The sequence below is a fragment of the Octodon degus genome, unplaced genomic scaffold (assembly GCF_000260255.1).
Source record: "Octodon degus isolate 3935 unplaced genomic scaffold, OctDeg1.0 scaffold00344, whole genome shotgun sequence".
In the NCBI taxonomy this organism is placed as follows: Eukaryota; Metazoa; Chordata; class Mammalia; order Rodentia; family Octodontidae; genus Octodon; species Octodon degus.
In genome coordinates this window covers 764,062-783,090 of record NW_004524920.1, presented here as the reverse complement: position 1 = coordinate 783,090, position 19,029 = coordinate 764,062, and the positions used below count along the sequence as shown (strand labels likewise).

Here is a 19,029-nt window from a genome sequence, read left to right as displayed (position 1 = left end):
TAAAGGGTTGGCAAGATAGCTCAACTGTCTAAAGCGACTGATTAGGCAAGCTTAGGTAAATGCGCAGGGACCACAGCACCACATGCCATGCCAGTCCCACCCCCAGGGTGGGCTAAGCCAGCCACAATAAATAAATAAATTAAATTAAATTGGTGCTGGTGAAAGTGAGAATGAGGGTAGTCTCACATCAACAAATTAATGGGCCAACCAGATAGCTCAGCAGACTAAAGCACCTGCTTAGGCAGGAGCAGGGACTGGGGTTCGATCCTCAGCATGTAGTGCTGGCCTTACCCCTGTGACACACTGAGATTGCAACTGAGACTGGGTGTGGTGGCACGCACCTGTAATCTCAGCACTTGGGAAGCTGAAAACAGGAGGATCACTAGAAGTCAGATCTGTATAGTGAGACCCTGTAGACTGTACTAAATACATAATTAATAAATAAATAAATGTTGCATATTAACAAATTAAAAGCAGACAACCAGCCAGGCATGATGGCACACACCTGTAATCCTAGCCAGCAGGAGGCTGAGGCAGGAAGATCCCCATGCGTTCCAGGTCAGCCTGGGGTACATACTGAGTTAAACATAAGCCTAAACTACATAGCAAGACCATGTCTCAAAAATCAATAATAATAATAATAACAACAACAACAATAATAATACCAGAAAACTTATCAAATCACATTAATAAATGTGGAAAAAAGGGGGGCCCAGCCCTAGCTCAGTTCTTTAAGTGGCTGCTTCCACAATGCTGGCAGCCTCAGTTTGCTGTAGTTCGATCCCCACAACACTCCAGCCATGCAAAAGTGCCCTGAAGGCATTCAAGGAGAAAAAAAAAAGTCCTTATAAATGTGGAAAACATTTGACAAAATTCAACATCTTTTCAACTCTTAGCAAATTAGTAACAGAACATAATAAATGAGATAAAGGACTTATAGAAACTTACTGAAAAGCCAGGGAGATAGCTCAATGGAATAAGCACTTGCCTGGTAAGCACAAGGTCCTGAGTTCAATCCCTGGTACTAAAAAAAAAAGAAAGAAACTTACTGAAAATAGCATACTTAATAATATCATTTTAGGATTATTCCTTTAAAAGGCTAGAGTGAGAAAAGAATTACCGTTCATACCACTGCCATTCAATATTGCACTGAAACTCTCAGCCAAAGGGAGAGAGTGAGAGAAAGATTGGGAAAACTAAACAGTGATTTTTTTGTTTTTTGTCTTTTTAAGACAGGGTCTCACTACGCAGTTCAGGCTGGCCTTGAGCCCACTTTGTAGCTCAGCCTGGTTTCGAACTCCCAATGATCCTCCTGCTTCAGCCCCCCCCCCCAGTGCTGGCATCACAGGCATGAACCCCCTCACCCAGCTTGAACAGTGATTTTTTGGGCCAATATCTAGCTAGAAAAGTGGGTAGTATCTATAAAGCGCTTCCAAAATAGCTAAGAATGAGTTCAACAAAGCAGTCAAATCCTAGCTCAGCATTAAAAAAAAAAAAAACCAGAACACAATAGCTTCCGCATCTCAAGTCTTTCTTGTAACAGCTTTAACTCACATCCCTGTTTCATCAAGCCCCAAACAGCCAAGTGGCCCCCAAGGATCCCCTACATGGAGACTTAAGGCAAGGGGCAGGGCTGGGGAGGGCACGGGCCAGCAGGCTGTTCTTACTGTGATAAAAAGCCACTGCAAACATAGCAATAGAAACACATCATTAAAAACAAAAAAAAAAGCAATAGCATGAAAATAATAAATAATATCCCAATCATAAATAACTAAATAAAGCTAGGAGTGGTGGTACACGCCTATAATTCCAGCACTCAGGAGGCTGAGGCAGGAGGATTACCTCAAGTGTGATGTCAGCCTGGGCTACATACAAGGTGTATTCCAAGCCCCATGGGGGAAGGGGCAAGGAAGGGGCTTGTGCTCAGGAGGGCTGGGTGTGCTGTTGCACACCTTCAAACCGGCTATTCCAGAGGCAGAGGTAGGAGGATAGCAGGTTCTAGTCCAGCCTTGGCAACTTAGTGAGTCCTTATCTCAGAATAAAAAATGAAAAGGGCTAGAGATATAGTTCAATGGGGTGCTGGGGTGGTAGCTTGGCGGTGTAAGCACCTGCCTGGCAAGCTCAAGGGCCCTGGTTCCAGAAGAAAAAAAAAAAAAAAAGGAAAGACAGACTACCTGAAAATCCAGAGAAATGTCTCCCTTCAGATAAACTAGTTGATTTACTGGTGTAAGGGTCACTGTGCTTGTTACCATGTAATGCCACATGGCAAATCTGTCAGTGCAGATGAAGAAATTGAAACAAGATTCCTCCTACATCAAAATAGCAGACTAATTAAGAATAGTACACTTTGAATCACATTTTAAATTCCAATGAATATGGTTTTAATCAAAAGTTACTGCCGGCCATGATGGGGCATCCGGTAATCCCAACACTCCCAGGAGGCTGAGGCAGAAAGATCACTGCGAGTTCGAGGCCAACCTGGAAGTTGAAGACCAGCCTGAATTGCACAGCAAGACTCTGTCTCAAACAAGCAAAAAAAAAAGTTACTGTCTCCAGACCAGAATCGCGTAAGATGTGTACTAAATCCCTCAAAATGAAAAGTGACATTATGATAGGATGGCTTCTGCAGAACTTAACTGCGGGGGAAGCAGACGTGGCTATGACATCCTCAAGTGCCATAAACACATTAGCTAGCTCTATCTACATTGCACAGGTCTTTACACCAGCTAGCCTCCTCCCCTCAGCTTGCTGGAGCCATCATTCACTGAAGCGCATTTCAGGGTTCACTTCTCAAAAAGCCGGATTCCTTCGAAGGACTACATTTCCCGACATGCATCGCAGATCGGGAGGTTCCCCAAGGGACCGTCCGGAGTGGGGACCTTGTGTGCCTACGTTCGAAGTTCCGGGAAATAACCACCACTAGCTCAGCTCCATGTTTTTCGCCTTGCTAAGCTCGTCGATTCCCTCAGCCCTACCCTGGGTTGGGATCCGTGCTGGGCCAGAGGGAAGCGTTGGTCTCCTCTCCCAAACGCCCAATCCACTGGGCGGTAGCGAAGGTCCGAGGCGAGGCTTTTTTCATCAGAGGCTTTCCTCGGCCGCGAAGGGTCCCTACTGAGGCCGAGGTGACAGCTAGGTTCTGGGGTGGACAGGGCCCGGAGCCGCGCGGCTAAGGACTACAACTCCCAGGCGACACCGCGGCGGGGGCACCGCGTCAGTCCACCACTGCCGGCGGCCCCTGGAAGCGGCGCGGGCGGGGGCCGGGGCTGGGGCCCACCGAAAGCCCGGGGCGAAGGATGGGGGCCGCCCAGGCGCCGCGCGCGTGAGGAGGTCGAGGGGCGCGCCACCCCGTACCGGGGCGGCCGCCCCCGGGGCCACGCCACCCCGCCCAGCCCGGCGGTCGTGGCCCGGGGATGCGGAGCCGGGGGCCGCCGGTGGAGCTGCGCGGGGTGAGAGGCGCGAGGAGGGGCGGCTGCCTGCTGCCCTCGCCCTCGGCCCCCGCCTGCGGACCCCGCGCGGCCAGACGCGCTTAGCGCCCTGACGTTTGGGTTGGAAACAGGTGAACCTGCCGCCCCATTCCCGAACCGCCCCCAGCCTGGACAGCCAATCCTGCCTTTTTAAGATTTTTTGTTTTTTTCTGCTCCAGTGGAGCCCCCCGCAGCCATGGCCCCCAGAAGCCGCCTAGGGCCTGCAGGGACAGCCCCCCATCCCGGCCGCCCGGGCCCGCCCTCTGCATCCCGCGGGCAGCCTGCGTGAAGCGGCCTCCCGCAGCCCCCGGCCCCTCCCCCATGGAGGAGGAGGAGGGGGCGGCGGCCAAGGAATGGGGCACGACCCCCACGGGGCCTGTCTGGACCGCGGTGTTTGACTATGAGGCGGTTGGCGAGGAGGAGCTGACCCTGCGGAGGGGCGACCGCGTCCAGGTGCTTTCCCAGGACTGTGCAGTATCCGGCGATGAGGGCTGGTGGACCGGGCAGCTGCCCAGCGGCCGTGTGGGCGTCTTCCCGAGCAACTACGTGGCCCCCACCGTGCCCGCCACACCCGCGGGCCTCCAGCTGCCCCAGGAGATCCCCTTCCACGAGCTGCAGCTAGAAGAGATCATCGGTGTCGGGGGCTTTGGCAAGGTCTACCGGGCCCTGTGGCGCGGAGAGGAGGTAGCTGTCAAGGCCGCTCGCCTAGACCCTGAACGGGACCCGGCAGTGACAGCGGAGCAGGTGCGCCAGGAGGCCCGACTTTTTGGAGCCCTGCAGCACCCCAACATCATTGCCCTGCGGGGCGCCTGCCTCAGCCCTCCTCACCTCTGCCTGGTGATGGAGTATGCCCGGGGAGGGGCATTGAGCAGGGTGCTGGCAGGTCGCCGGGTGCCCCCTCATGTGCTGGTCAACTGGGCTGTACAGGTGGCCCGGGGCATGAACTACCTACACAACGACGCCCCAGTACCCATCATCCACCGGGACCTCAAATCCATCAACAGTAAGTGGTGTACTCTCCCCAAAACTTCCTTCCACAGAGCTCTGCCAAGCCAAGCCCAGGTGGTGGAAACAGGGTGAAGGAGTAGCAGATGGTGCTGTGCCTCGAGCGAGATGGGGCAGCTGTGTATGGTCAGGGCCAAGTGAGGCAGGCGTTGCTGCCATCAAGGTGGAAAAGAAGGCTGAGAAAAGTGGAAGGACTGAACTGACTCCCAGACTATGCCGGGAACACCCGCACGGTGCCAGCCCTCCCATCATGAAGCCAGAGTCCATCTAGTTTTGGGGGGTGTTTTTGTTTGTCATTTTTGTTTTGTTGTTGTTTATTTTTATTTTTATTTGGTACCAGGAATTGAACTCAGGACCTTGAGCTTGCCATGCAGGTGCTTATTCCACTGAGCTGTCACCGCAGCCCTTCAGAGTCGAGCTAGAAGACACAAAAATGACCTTGTCTACCTGGAGTTAGGGTTTCTCAACCCTGGCTCTGTCAACATTTGTGGCTAGATGTTGTTGGGGACTATCCTGTGCCTTTTAGGTTATATAGCAGCATCCTTGTTCTGTACCTACAAAATGCCATTAGCATTCCTGCCTTCTGTCCCTGACTATGGCAGCTGAAAAAGTTTCCAGACATTGCCATGTGTCACTTGAGGGACAGAATTGTCTCTAGCTGAGGAACACTTCCTAGAGTCCTGCTAGGCATCTGAGGCAAACTGGAAAAGATGAAGGAGGAAAAAAACACATGTGGCTTCTATAAAAACATCCAAGCTGCCTGTCCTAGCACTGGGTCTGTAAAGTTGGTTGGTTGGTTGGTTGGTTGGTTGGTTGGTTGGTCCAATAATGGGGCCACGTAGAAGAGAAGGTGTCCCAGAACTCATATCTAGACCAAAGAGCATCTCGGAGCATGAGCCAATATTCCTCAAGCGCCTATTATGTTAGGAACCCAACATATGTTAGGACTAAGAGACCAACATATGTTTCTACCTGGCAGTAGTCAAAAACTAGACATTTCATTCATTCATCACTCATGTGTTCCAGAATGCCAGGCACTATCCTAGGCGCACAGCAGGGGAAGAGCCCACCTTCCCAGCTTTCCCAATCTTGCTCTGTCCCATCTCACTCCCTTCACCTTTTTTTTGTTTGTTTAATTTGCCTTCATTCTTTCACTTGCTATTTGCAAGGATAGATCTCATGCTAAAAACCAGAGTGATCCACAATAAAAGAGGCCAACATGTTCCCTGCCCTCACGCGGTTCACACTCACGCTCAGAATCATGAGTTTCCCTTTGCCCTCAGCACTCACGTTGCATCTGCTTCTGATTCCTACCAGGCCTATACTTTCATATTTGTTTGAACCCTTCCAAATGCTTTGTTGCCATGTCTTCACCAACTGCAAACGTAAGCCCCTTGAGCAGAGGGCGGAGTCATCCTCACCTCCTGAGCCAGGCAGTCACTCAGCAGATAGCTATCAAGTGCCCATTACATCCCCAGACTATGTCCAGGCTGGGGGGCTAAGCAAGACAGATGCAAGTAGGTGACCCCGGCCTTCACTGATGCCCACACTCCAGCTTCTGATGCTGGTGAGTGGAGGCGGGGCCACCAGCATGCTCCTGCTGAAGGCTGAGGCTCCTTTTTTATCTCTAATCAACCCTGCTAATTCATGGCATGATCCATACACCAAGTTTTTCTGTCATCAGTACATTTTGGACAAAGGGTAGGTGGAGTTGTTTGTTTTGTACTAGGGATTGGACCCCAGAGCCTTAGCATTGAACTATTTCTCCAGTGCTCTTTATTGTTTCTTTTTTTTTTTTATTCCTTCCTTTCTTTTTCTATCTTTTTTTTTTTTTGTTTGTATTTAGTACAGGGTCTCACTACACAGATCAGACTTATAGTGATCCTCCTGTTTTCAGCCTCCCAAACACTGGGATTATAGGCATGCACCACCACGCGTGGGGGGCCGGTATGGCACATGGGGGGGTCAAACCCCAGTTCCTGCATCTACCTAAGCAGGCACTTTAATCCTCTGAACTATCTAGCAAGCCCCTCAGTGTTCTTTATTGTTTACAGTGGTATCTCAGTTCACAAACTTAATTCTTTCTATGATTCTGGTTGCAAACCAAATTGGATGAGAATAGAATCAGATTGCTCTAGAAAGTCAACTTGAACCTAACCAATGAATTTGATTTAGTTCTTGATCAAATCAGTTTATGATCAGAACTGTGGAAGGAATTAACTTGTCAACTGAGGCCCCACTATATTTTGAGACAAGCTCTCATTAGGTTGTCCAGGCTGGGCTTGAACTTTTGATCCTCCTGCCATGGCCTCTCAGCAATAAATCTTTACTGTATAACCCTAAGAGATAAATGTCATCATCCCCATTTAACAGAGGAGAGGTGGTGATAGAAAACTTAAAATAGCATACCAGCTAAGCCATTGGGCCCTGATGAAAGGTCTTTGTCCTGCCATCTCCTAGCCATGTGATCTCAGCCAAGGGACTCCTCTGAGCCTCAGTTTGCTAGTCAGCAAAAATAGGTTGTGTGAAAGTCCATTCTTGTAAAGGACTTAGCTTGCAATGAATCTTAGCTATGACTGTGATCCTGGTTAGTAATAACCCAAGGCAGCAGGTGAGCTGGAGCCATTCAGTATGCTTGGGGAATGGATTAGTCAAATGTTTTCACAATGATGCTGCATAACAAAGTATTTTGAGAACTCAGTGTCTTTTCTTTTTTTTTTTTTTTTTTTTTTTTTTTTGCGGAACCGGGGATTGAACTCAGGCCCTTGCACTTGCCAGAGAAGCGCTTATTCCACTGAGCCATCTCCCCAGCCCCAGAACTCAGTGTCTTAACACAGCAGTCACTTGTCTCTGCTGGTGCACTTCCAGGCAAGCTGGAGGTAAAGCCAGTTAGCTGGGCTCCACTGAGAGGCATTGCTCCAAGTCTCTCCATCTTCCTTGGACCAGTTGCCTGACCAAGGCTTGTTGTCACCATGATGGCAGGTGCCCCAGAGGCACGTATAGGCTAGGTATGGAAGTAACGCCCTGTCATGTCCACCTCATCCTTGGCCAAGGCAAATCATATTATGGCAATTTGAGAGTCAGAAGATGGGAAAACCCATTCTGCCTTGGTAGTGGAAGAGCTGCAAAGTCACTGGGCAGAGTGTGGACACAGGAAGAGGTGGCATCAGGGCCCTCACCTACAGGAGACCACCAAGGTGGTAAAGACAGAAGGAAAACCACATTTTCCTTTCTACTCATGGTTGGCAGTACCCACTTCCAAGCTGGGTAGGAAGTCAAGGCCTGAACTGAGGAAAATTCAGGCCTTGGCCATTGGTTCTTGGCATTTGTTGCATTCCCCACAATTTAAGTTGGAGTTGGCAGAACAGAGGCCTTGGGGAAGGAACTGGTAGGACAGGAATTTGGTTGCCTGGAGTTCCAGGCTGAAACCTAGTTACCCCAGCGTGGGGCACCCAGAGGTAGTGGGGGCCAGAACAGAGGGCCAGTATGCTCAGGGCTGCAGCCCCCCAGGTCTGGGTGACCCATCTTTTTCTCCCTCCCACTCCCAGTCCTTATCCTGGAGGCCATCGAGAACCACAACCTTGCAGATACGGTGCTCAAGATCACAGACTTTGGCCTGGCCCGCGAGTGGCACAAGACCACCAAAATGAGCGCCGCGGGAACCTACGCCTGGATGGCCCCGGAGGTTATCCGTCTCTCCCTCTTCTCCAAAAGCAGTGATGTTTGGAGGTGCTGAGAGGCAGGGATGGGGGGGCCTGGAGGAAGGGGGGAAGGACGGGACGGCTGTCAGATCGGGACCTGGAAGAGGGGCCCCTGAAAGGGAGCACTGCCTAAGCTGTGAAGGAGCTCTGGCAGCAGAGATGACCTTGAGGAGGGACTTGAACTAGGAGAAAAAGCTCAAAAACTGTAGAGCTAGGACAGGGCTGGGTGTGGCCCCGTGGTAGAGCACTTGCCTCGCATGTACAAGGCTGTGGGTCCCAGCCCAGGCAATGCAAAAGAACTAAGATGAGGAGGAAGAGGATGAAGATAGGACAAGGATGTGAGCACTAAGAGGCCCTTGGCCCACCCCAATTAGTACATAGAGTCTGCTGGTAGCAGGGGAAATGAGAACCTCTAGAGCCAGCCAGCCAGCCAGCCATTCACCTCCCTGCACGTCATCCCAGGAACAAAAGTGGAGATCCTGCCCTCAGGAAGAATCAGTTTATAAAATACACAAAAAACTAACAGCCATCTTTTAAAAAAATTTTTGTTTAACTTTTTTTTTGCTTATTGAGACAGGGTCTCGCTAGATAGCGCCGACTAGCTGTACACTCACAGTGATCCTCCTGTCTCGGCCTCCCAAGTGCTGGGACTACAGGCATGAGGATCACACGTGGTTCTAAAAGAAGCCATTTTTTAAATTATGAAAATTGCAATTAAATTAAAAGACAGTGAGAACTGTTAGACATTGCATGGGGCTGGGAGGCAGACAGTAAGTGCTGTAAGGGCCTCTGAGTAACAAGGAACCAGCTGCACTATCGGGGGATGCAGAGGAAGTGTGGAGGTGAGAATGGGTGTGTTCCGGTCCAGAGAGTTAGCCAGAGCCCATGTGGCAGCAGCCTGGCTAGCAGCTATGCGGCGCCGCAGGACCTAGGGGAAGCAGGCGCCTTGGTTTCACTCTGAGTGCAGTGAAAGGGTTATGAATGGTTTATGAATGTGATCTGATTGAGCGTGTTAAAAGCTCCCTTGGCTATGAGGTGCAGAATGGATTCTAAAGGACAGAAGTAGCCACGGAGTTGACAGGCAACCCAGCACCTTCACTTGGGAAGAGCCAAACCCAGGTCTCCCTTTGTGCTGTGACTTCTGTCCCAGCTGAGGCTCCACGTTGTCCAAGGAATTCATGAGTTTGGGTCCGAGACCCATCAGACAAGATGTCTCGGGTTCCCCCTCGAGCAGAACAGCTCCTTGGAGAAGTTCCGGGCAGCTTTACATCAGGCATCCACTTAGGGCACCTTATCGACTTCTGCTGCAAAAGAGAAACCCCAAACAAAACAAGACTGCAGTTTTCGTTCCCGTGGAAAGCACAGGATGTAATTGTCCCCAGTACCGAGAATTTAGGCTCTCCCTGCCCCCACTCCCCAGATGGATTCCAGGGCCTGTACATGGAGCTATGGTCCTGACCTGTTTTGTTATTTGAGTCAGGGTCTCACTAAATAAGTTTCCCAGGCTGGGTGTGAACTTGCTGTTCTGCCTCAGCCTCCCAGGATGCTTGGGTTGTGGGCATGCACCACCATCCCCATCCTCAAAAGGGTGTAGCAGACTTGGGGTTTCCCCCTTATTACCATAAGAAATAGGTATTTCTTATGCTGAGAAGCAAGCACTGTCCCTTGCTTTTCAGCATAAGAAACACCTATAGCTCAGACTGGGGATATAACTTAGCAGCACAGCACCTGCCTGGCAAGCACAAGGTCCTGAGCTCCATTCCCAGTACCAAAAAAGAAAAATCTATGGCTCCCAGACACCAGATGTCAGTGACACTACTTGGCCCCTGTGACAATCAGAACACCCCACCCTAGGGACATGGCAGGGATCATGCTATCTCCGGTTGAAAACCACTGTTCTCTTCCACCTTGGGTAGCCTTAATTCCCAAATTCACTTCATGATCCAGAATGGCTACTTGAGCTCCAGGTTTTATGCCCACACTCCAATCAGAAGGAAAAGAGGAAACGCGTGCCTCTTCAAGAACACCTGGTAGAACCACTTGCCCCCACATATGGCTCTTCATCCCATTGGCCTGAAGTGTAGTCATGGAAATAGCCTCAAAGAAGGATGGGAAGTAATCTCAGGCAACATTGGCCCAGCTCACATCACTAGTGCTGTCTCTGGGGAGGAAGGGGAGGCTGTCAGCTGCATGAGGACTACAGTTGTGTCTCCTTCCACCACCTACGACAGTACCTAGCACACAGCAGGTGCGTAAATAAATTACAGAAATACAGGAATGGATATTGGGAGAGAACCGAGATCTGTGGCACATTAGAACCTGCACAGCATAGTTATCAGGGTCCAGAAGGTTAACTGGGGGAGATACACACACAGGTGACTGTGGCACAGTGACACACACTCTGGTGTTGCATGTCCTTGAAGGGCACTCTGCAGGCAGACCTGAGATCAGGTGCGGCTCTACCACTTACAGCTGTGTGGCCTCAGGCAAGTAGTTTAACCTCTCTGAGCCTGCACCTGCTCCTTGGATTAAATGGTAGACATACCGATGCCTTCTGCCTTACAGGGCTGTTGTGAGGATTATCAAGGGTTGCCTAGAACAGTGCCTGGCCCAGAGTAAGTACCTATAAGTATCAATTAGTGCTAACTTGGTTTTTGAGGTAAGTGCTGTGGATTCTATAGGAAGGTAGAGGAACAGCCTCTCACCGAGTTTCAGAGGCTGGAGAATCGAGGAATGCTTCCTGGCAGAGGGCAGCCTGAGTGAAGATTTACAGACTTATTCATCCAGGAAAAAGCATGTGCAAGGGCCAGCGGCAGGAAGAACAGGTCTTAGCAAACCATTCCACATGGCTGGAAGAGGAAGTCAGGGTTGGAAAGGGGCTGAGTGTTAGAGGCTGGATTCTCAGGGTCATCCAAGGTCAGGGCTGAGAAGGGTAGATCTGCCTAGCAGGTATGGGGGATCCATTTGAGGTTTCCAGGCTAGGGCTAAAGAAAAGGGGCAGAGCAAAGGGGAGCCATCAGAGGGCCTGCACCTACCCTGCCTCAGGACCAGGCCCAGGAGGTCAGTCAGTTGCTTGGACTGTAACACCTGGTGAGGAGGCCCCGCAGGAGAGCTGCAGAGCTGGGACTTAGGTGTGTTGGTCGGGGAGGGAGCTGCAGCATCACCTCTGCCTCTCCCCTGTCTGCAGCTTCGGGGTGCTGCTCTGGGAGCTGCTGACTGGTGAGGTCCCCTACCGCGAAATCGACGCCTTGGCTGTGGCGTATGGCGTAGCTATGAACAAGCTGACGTTGCCCATCCCCTCCACGTGCCCCGAGCCCTTTGCCCGCCTACTGGAGGGTGAGCCAGGGCCCCATGGAAAGGGTAGGCTCAGCTTTGGGTGGCAGGAGCTCTTGGGCCCAGCCTTCCCCCTTTACTCCCCACCCAAAGACTCAGGAGGGAGAACACGCTGGAACCCCATGGCCAGCTCTAGACTCCCTCCCACGAGGCCCCACGGATTTGCAGCCAGGCTCTGGCCAGGCCCTAAGCACTTGAGGGCATCCTATTGGGAGTCCTTGGCCTTGGGGTTTCTGCCTAAACCTGTGTTACACCACCAGCCCCACCCCATGGAACAGATTCTTTGTCTCAGCATTCCATTGAGTTAAAGTTGCTGAAAACTTGACTTTGAATTCCTTCACTATGGCTCCCTGGAAGATGTTTGTCCACAGTTCCCAGAATCCCCGCCTTCCTTGCAGTGCACTGATCTCCCCACATAAGCCCCTGACCCCCCACACCATTATCTGCCCCCCTCCTCTCCAGAATGCTGGGACCCTGACCCGCATGGAAGGCCAGATTTCGGCAGCATCTTGAAGCAACTTGAAGTCATCGAGCAGTCAGCCCTGTTCCAGATGCCGCTGGAGTCCTTCCATTCGCTGCAGGAAGACTGGAAGCTGGAGATTCAGCACATGTTTGATGACCTTAGGACCAAGGAAAAGGTGAAGGACTAGGTGGGAGGGTGGAGCAGGAGCCCTGGGTTCTGATGCCGTAGGCCCACCACCCGTGCCCTAGAACCACAGCCTTTGGGTCCATGCTAGGTCTTCTTGTGTTGGCCAGGTGTGGTGCATGCCATAACTAGCAGTCGGGATGCTGGGGCAGGAGGATGGTTGCAAGTTCGAGGCCAGCCTGGGCTACATAGTGGGCTCAAGGCCAGCCTGAACTGCAGAGCAAGAACTTGTCTCAAAAAGACCGAAAAACTAAAAATTAAAACAAAAGAGGAAGGCAAGAGGAAAGAAAGAGAAAAAGTACTGAGAGTGTAGCTCAGTGGTAGAGCACTTGCTTAGCATACTGGATCCCTAGCTTGCCAAGGAGAAAAAAGAGGAAAGGGAAAGGGACCCCATTTTTGGCCTAATGCAGGCCCCTGCCCTGGCACGCACCTTGGATTGTAAGGTGTGAGTGGGAATGGGAACCCACTGTGTCCCATAGCAAGATGCCCTGGTGCACACGCCCAGGGGACCCGCAGTGCCAGGCGCATGGTGGCTGCAGAGGCTGAGCCCCCCACTCCTCCAGGAGCTGCGCAGCCGGGAGGAGGAGCTGCTGCGCGCGGCGCAGGAGCAGCGCTTCCAGGAGGAGCAGCTACGGCGGCGCGAGCAGGAGCTGGCGGAGCGCGAGATGGACATCGTGGAGCGCGAGCTCCACCTGCTTATGTGCCAGCTTAGCCAGGAGAAGCCCCGGGTCCGAAAGCGCAAGGGCAACTTCAAGCGCAGCCGCCTGCTCAAGTTGCGGGAAGGCAGCAGCCACATCAGCCTGCCCTCGGGTACCACCCCCTGCCTCCTGAGCTGGGAGTGCCAACACCCAGGCTCATCTCTGCCCCTTGTTTTCTTTTTAACCTGTGTGGGCGTGTGTGTGTGTGTCCGTGTGTCCATACTGTCGGGGATGGGACTCACTGAGCAAACCACACCCGCAGCCCCCTTTTAAACTTTTATTGCTAAATATATAGAAAATACACCCCCCAGTCACAACTATATGGCTGAAGGAGTTACTCTCCCATCTCCCATGGGAGCAGAGACCCCCAAAACCAGGCCAAGTACTTCACATGCTGGTCCCAACACAGCCTCCTGCGACTTCTCCCAGTGACTTCTGGTTTCACTTTTAAGGTGGTCAGTTTTACTTTTGTTTATAATTTTATCTCCCAGCTTTACTTTTTTTTTTTTTTTTTTTCTACAAAGGGTCTTGTATAGTTCAGGCTGGCCTCAGACTTATAGTGATTCTCCTGCCTCAGCCTCCCCAGTGCTGGGATTCCATTCATGGAATGAGGATATACCTCAGCATTCCCTGGATTCAATCCATAGTACCAGAAAAAGAAATACATAGGGCCAGGGGTATAGCTCAGTGACACAAGTGCCTAACTGGCAAGCACAAGGACGTGAGTTCAATTCCCAGTACAGAAAGAAAGAGGGGGCTCTGGGGTGTAACTCAATAATGGAGTACACAAGAGAACCTGGGGTGACAGTACTGGAAAAACCCCTTTTTTATCTGTATGTAAGTGTTCATAAAATTGAGAGTCAGAAAACTAGGTTTGCATATCGAAGTTTTATATCTCATAACCAAATGAAGTATCTTTTTTAAAACTACAATTAAATAAGTAAAAATTGAACCGCGGTCCTCAGTTGCACCAGCCGCATTCCATTGTTTTACTGCCACATGGAGCACATGACTGCCACGCTGGCCCCTCAAGCCCAGATCCTTACTCAAGCAGTTAGATGTGAGCCATATACCTAGGGATGGGCAAGGAATTTGGTTTTTGATTTTCTGTTTTGTTTTTTGGTATCAGGGAAACCCAGGGTCTTTGCATTGAAGTACACACATAGCCACTTTTTTCTATTTTTTTTATTTTTATTTTGAGCCAGTTTTTCACTAAGGACCTCCCATGGGAGCAGAAACTCCCAAAACTCCCCCAAAATTCTAAGTTGCCCAGGCTGGCTGGACATTGCAATCCTCCTGCTCAGCCTCCCAGTGTGCTGGGATTACAGCTGTGCAGATGTGTTTCTGCTGACCGATGTTGGTGCTGCCGGTCTGGAGACCACACTTTGAGAGCCACTTGTTAAGGAATGCCACATATGCCACTGCCGTGCTGTGATTCCTCCTGTACCTCTACAGTAGAAACTGCCCTCTGGTTACCATGGAGATGCGCCATTTGCTTAGGGAAGTCTCTTCCTTTTTGCAGGCTTTGAGCATAAGATCACAGTCCAGGCCTCTCCAACCCTGGACAAGCGGAAAGGATCCAATGGGGCCAGCCCCCCAGCCAGCCCCAGTATCATCCCCAGGCTGAGGGCCATCCGCTGTGAGTATCTCCAAGGTCTCTGTCGGTCAGCCAGTCAGTCAGCAAACATCTCTGAGAATATACTGGCCAAAGAATGACAGGGAGCAAGACAGGCAAGGCCAGTTGGGAAACAGATAAGTGAACAGGCAAGCTCATTTCCAGCAGTGATCAGGGAAGAAATGGATGGCTGGAGTGGTAGAGTGCAGGCCTGGCATGCATGAGGCCCTGGGTTCAATCCCCAACCCTGGAAAATAAAAAAGAATGAGAGAGAGAGAAATGTTTGGGTGGGGTGAGGAGTGTAGCTCAGTGATGGAGCCCACACTTAGTCTGCAGGAGGCCCCAGATTCAGTCGTTAACACCACAAGACAAGAGAAGTGAGATGGAGGATGGAATCAACACATATGCCCAGACAAGGGGAAAGAGAATTACGGTGAAGGGTTGAGGGAGGCTGGGACATCACACAATCTGCCATTTGTGAGCTGGAGCCCTGCAAGAGATGCTGTACTTTAATTCAGGTCCCAAGACCTGAAACCCAGCTATGTTGATGTCCAAGGGCAGGAGACACATGGCCCTACTCAGGCAGAGAGCAAGATCGTCATCCTCCACCTGTCCGTAGTGTCCAGCCCCTCAAGGGAATAGGTGGCACCCAGCCATGGTGGTGAGGGTGGACACTGCCATCACTCTCGGCCTCCTGATTCTGAGGATTGAACCTAATGCCTGTGCACTGACCTGGACCCCAGCCCTGTTTTATTTTCCAAGTTGCCCCAGCTAGACCTGGATGTGCTATCCTCCGGCCTCCCCATGCCCGCCGTGTCCAGCAGGGTGAGCCTGTCTACCCACTCAGGTGCTAAACTCTTCCAGAAATCCTCCCCTCCAAGACACACCCAGGAACAATGCTCTAGCAGCTTAACCGGGCCTCCCTTAGCCCAGCCAGGTTGTCACATACAGCCAGCCACCTGTTTACACGCAGATGGCCTATGTGAGAAGGTAAGGTTGAATCACCTGGAGTAAGGGAGGATACAATTCATGGAAAGGGGGCTCAGAGGCCTGAAGAGCCAGCATCAGGGTCTGGATCTGGGTGGTTTCCAGTGCTGGGGATAAACCCAGGGTCTCACACATGCTAAGCACACACTCTGCCACTGAGCAGAGTGGGTTTGATTTTAAACATCAGAAGGCCCTACAGGGATGTGAGCCCGGCAGGGCTGCAGTCAGATGTGATTCTTCCTTTTGGCTGCTGTGAAGAAAAAAAAGGCATTGGAGGCCAGTGAGACCAGGGGGGTCTGGAAGGCTGAGAAGGTCACAATTGGGGTCACATGGTAGGCAGCTGCTGGAGTGTACTTATGTGTTTAAGGACGCCAAGCTGACTCCCATTTCTGTCCCCCAGCCCCAGGCACCCCAGCTGTCACCCTAGCAGGGGACACAAAGACAGACAACCATGCAGTGGTAGCAAACACCAGAACAGAACTAGGGCACACTCACAGTGGTAGGAACAGAGAAGAGGGCAACAAGAATCTTCGTAGAGTTGGTCCCTCATGGCTGGGGAATGAGAAGAACGACTAAGCACAGCTGTGAAGGTCAAGCCAAAAGCTAGAACTGTGTCCTGACAGCAGTGGGAGCTACAGCAGGATTTACAGCAGGGAATGGTCATGGCTGGAGCTGGGAAGACCCCTCTGACCCAGGGAGAGGAGTCTGAGAGTGGAGATTGGGAGGCTGGAAGCTAATCCAGCCAATACTTGGTAACCACGTGGCTTCTCTCAACCCAGTGACTCCTGTGGACTGTGGTGGTGGCAGTAGCAGTGGCAGCAGCAGTGGTGGCAGTGGGACGTGGGGCCGCAGTGGGCCCCCAAAGAAGGAAGAACTGGTTGGGGGCAAGAAGAAGGGCCGGACTTGGGGGCCCAGCTCCACCCTGCAGAAGGAGCGGGCTGGAGGAGAAGAGAGGTACTGGGGTAGTGCCCGCCCGCCCCCTGTGCCCACCTGCCCCCAGGCAGCCACAGAGCTGACCATCCCCCTCCCCCCACACACACTCCCTGCAGGCTCAAGGCCCTGGGCGAAGGAAGCAAACAGTGGTCATCAAGTGCCCCCAACCTAGGCAAATCCCCCAAACACACCCCCATCGCCCCCGGCTTCGCCAGCCTCAATGAGATGGGTAAGAAGTTGTGGGTGCTCGTCGCCAGGAGGGAGGAGAGGCAGTGGCCACAGGAGAACATAATCCAGGGCAAAGGGGTGAGCCTTTCCCCGGGCAGGGGGTAAGATAGGAGGTTTTCTGGGAAGGTGGATGGCTCATCCCTCGGGTAGGATGGGGTGGTATGGGGTGAAGGTCATTCCCAGGGCAAGGAGAAGAAAGATTCCACAAAGATGCTTAATGGCATGTGGGGATCTTGCTGTTGGAGAGGTCACTGGGTCAGTGCCTTACCACAGGGCCAGGGGCCAGACCCGTAGCCAGTGACCCTCTTTCCTGTTGCAGAGGAGTTCGTGGAGGCAGACGGAGGCAGCAGTGTGCCCCCTTCCCCGTACAGCACCGCCTCCTACCTCACGGTGCCTCTGCCCACCGAGCCCTCCCCAGGGGCGCGGGCGCCGTGGGAGCCGGCACCCGCCACGCCCTCCGCTCGACCTGGCCATGGGCGGCGGCGCTGCGACCTTGCGCTGCTAGGCTGTGCCACGCTGCTGAGCGCTGTGGGCCTGGGTGCAGATGTGGCCGAGGCTCGCGCGGCCGACTGCGAGGAGCAGCGGCGCTGGCTCGATGGCCTCTTTTTTCCCCGCGCCGGTCGCTTCCCGCGGGGCCTCAGCCCACCAGGGCGCCTTCAGTGCCGCCGCGATGACATGGTCCCCGGCCCGGGCCTGGTGCCCTCAGCCACCCTCGTGTCACTCTCCTCCGTGTCCGACTGCAACTCCACTCGTTCGTTGCTGCGCTCAGACAGCGACGAGGCTGCACCGGCGGCTCCCTCCCCTCCCTCGCCTTTGCCTTTGCCCTCGCCCTCAGCCTCACCCAGTACCAACCCCCTGGTGGACCTGGAGCTGGAGAGCTTCAAGAAGGACCCCCGCCAGTCGCTCACTCCCACCCACGTCACGGCCGCGCACTCTGTGAACCGAGGACATCGGCGGACGCCATCGGACGGGGCGCTGGGGCAGCGGGGGCCACTGGAGCCCACGGGCCACGGCCACGGCCCTGGTGAGTGAGCGAGGGAGCACCGCACACCCAGGGCGCAGAAATCCCCCTTGCGCCAATCCCTTCTGCCAGCCCCGAGCTGGCTCAGCCTCCCACCTAGCAAGGAAGGCACCGCGCATGGATTTGGGGCCGAGCGGCAGATACGCAAAATGAATGGGGGCGGCACGCTAATGCCTGCGGCGCCTGGTGGACAGCTACTACGACAGCACTAGGACTACAGCCAACTCTTCCAGCCCTGTAGTCAGTACTCTTACAACCCCAAAAGCGATGATGAGGGGGAGGATTTGAGAACCCACCACGCAGACGCTTGTGTTACTTACTGTCTGGTTTTGGCCTGGGCTGTGCAGAGAGGTGCTGATAGAGCCCCACTGAGAAACAGTGTCAGGCCCCAAGACAGTCTGCAGGTCTGTCCACCAAAACCCAGTCCAGTGTAGGAGGGACAGGAGTTTGTCCTAGGGCTGGCTACTCAAAGCCAACTCCAAAGGCTAAGGGACACCCCAAAGTCTCCCCCAGCTGAGGGAGCCACCGGGAGTGATGAGAACTGAGGTCAATGGCTATGGGGCAGCAGATGGCCCTTGTCTTGCTGGAAAGTGGGCCTGCAGGGTGTGAAGCTTGTGTGAGGATTCTGCAGAAGCCAGAAACTGCACTTGTCATGTAAATGTTCCTGGCTTTGACCTGCCCTCTTTCTCCCACCCTGCTCACCTCTCTGATCCTCTCTCCCCAGGCCCTCGAGATGCCCTGGACTTCCCCCGCCTGCCAGACCCCCAGGCCCTGTTCCCTACCCGCCGTCGGACCCCTGAGTTCCCTGGCCGCCCCACCACCCTGACCTTTGCCCCAAGACCCCGGCCAGCTGCCAGTCGCCCCCGCCTGGACCCCTGGAAGCTGGTCTCCTTTGGGCGGACGCTCAGCATATCGCCTCCTAGTAGGCCTGACACTCCGGAAAGCCCAGGGCCTCCCAGCGTGCAGCCCACGCTGTTGGACATGGACATGGAGGGCCAGAGCCAGGATAGCACAGTGCCCCTATGTGGGGCCCACGGCCCCCCCTGAGGCCTGCCCCCACTGCCCGCCTGGGCAGCCTTGAATGTAGCGCCCCAGGCCCCGCCCCAGCCTGCCACTCCTGAGGAGCAGAGCCCTGGGCAGGTTGCTCACTCTATTTATTGGGGAAGGAGGGAGGGAGGGACTCTTTAATTTATTCCTTTGTACCCCAGGGGTGGAGCCCTGTGCCCACCCTGCTGTGGGGGAGAGGGTGGGCAGGGATACTCAGGGACAAGGCATCATGGGGGATTTGGCACAAAAAAAAAAAAAAAAGCATTAAAGGTAATCCCTGCCCCTACCTTGCATGGCTGTGTATCTTTCCCTGAACAAGGGGGGAGAGGGCACTCCTGTATCCCACACACC

General features: G+C 53.2%; 2 protein-coding genes across 4 annotated transcripts in view; one reads left to right on the top strand and one right to left on the bottom strand.

Annotated features, from left to right (window-relative positions):
- Nucleotides 1-3,302: 3,302 nt before the first annotated feature.
- On the top strand, nucleotides 3,303-18,962 carry Map3k10 (mitogen-activated protein kinase kinase kinase 10). 3 transcript variants are annotated; one of them, XM_023708283.1, is made up of 11 exons: nucleotides 3,303-3,556; nucleotides 3,644-4,467; nucleotides 8,018-8,198; nucleotides 11,358-11,530; nucleotides 11,966-12,141; nucleotides 12,713-12,959; nucleotides 14,370-14,486; nucleotides 16,229-16,403; nucleotides 16,499-16,611; nucleotides 16,930-17,634; nucleotides 18,356-18,953. In XM_023708283.1, exons 2-11 carry the CDS (start codon nucleotides 3,786-3,788, stop codon nucleotides 18,676-18,678), a joined length of 2,892 nt encoding a protein of 963 aa, XP_023564051.1. In that variant the 5' UTR covers nucleotides 3,303-3,556; nucleotides 3,644-3,785; the 3' UTR covers nucleotides 18,679-18,953. The 3 variants fall into 3 exon arrangements, with proteins under 3 accessions (XP_023564051.1, XP_004648055.1, XP_023564050.1); XM_004647998.2 differs by having other exon boundaries at nucleotides 3,303-4,467; nucleotides 11,358-11,506; nucleotides 18,356-18,962; XM_023708282.1 differs by having other exon boundaries at nucleotides 3,303-4,467.
- Akt2 (AKT serine/threonine kinase 2) overlaps nucleotides 16,476-19,029 on the bottom strand; it is a 72,769-nt gene continuing 70,215 nt past the window's right edge. Inside the window, exon 16 of the transcript XR_002819483.1 lies at nucleotides 16,476-16,488. The gene's annotated coding sequence lies outside the window, so the exon portion shown is untranslated. The remainder of the gene's footprint in view (nucleotides 16,489-19,029) is intronic.

Bases quoted from the DNA above. Each gene is read 5' to 3' on its own strand.
- Map3k10 (XM_023708283.1), top strand. From the start codon at position 3,786: ATGGAGGAGGAGGAGGGGGCGGCGGCCAAGGAATGGGGCACGACCCCC. The intron at 16,612-16,929 runs GTAAGAAGTTGT...TTCCTGTTGCAG, and splicing joins CGCCAGCCTCAATGAGATGG to AGGAGTTCGTGGAGGCAGAC. The intron at 17,635-18,355 runs GTGAGTGAGCGA...CTCTCTCCCCAG, and splicing joins GGGCCACGGCCACGGCCCTG to GCCCTCGAGATGCCCTGGAC.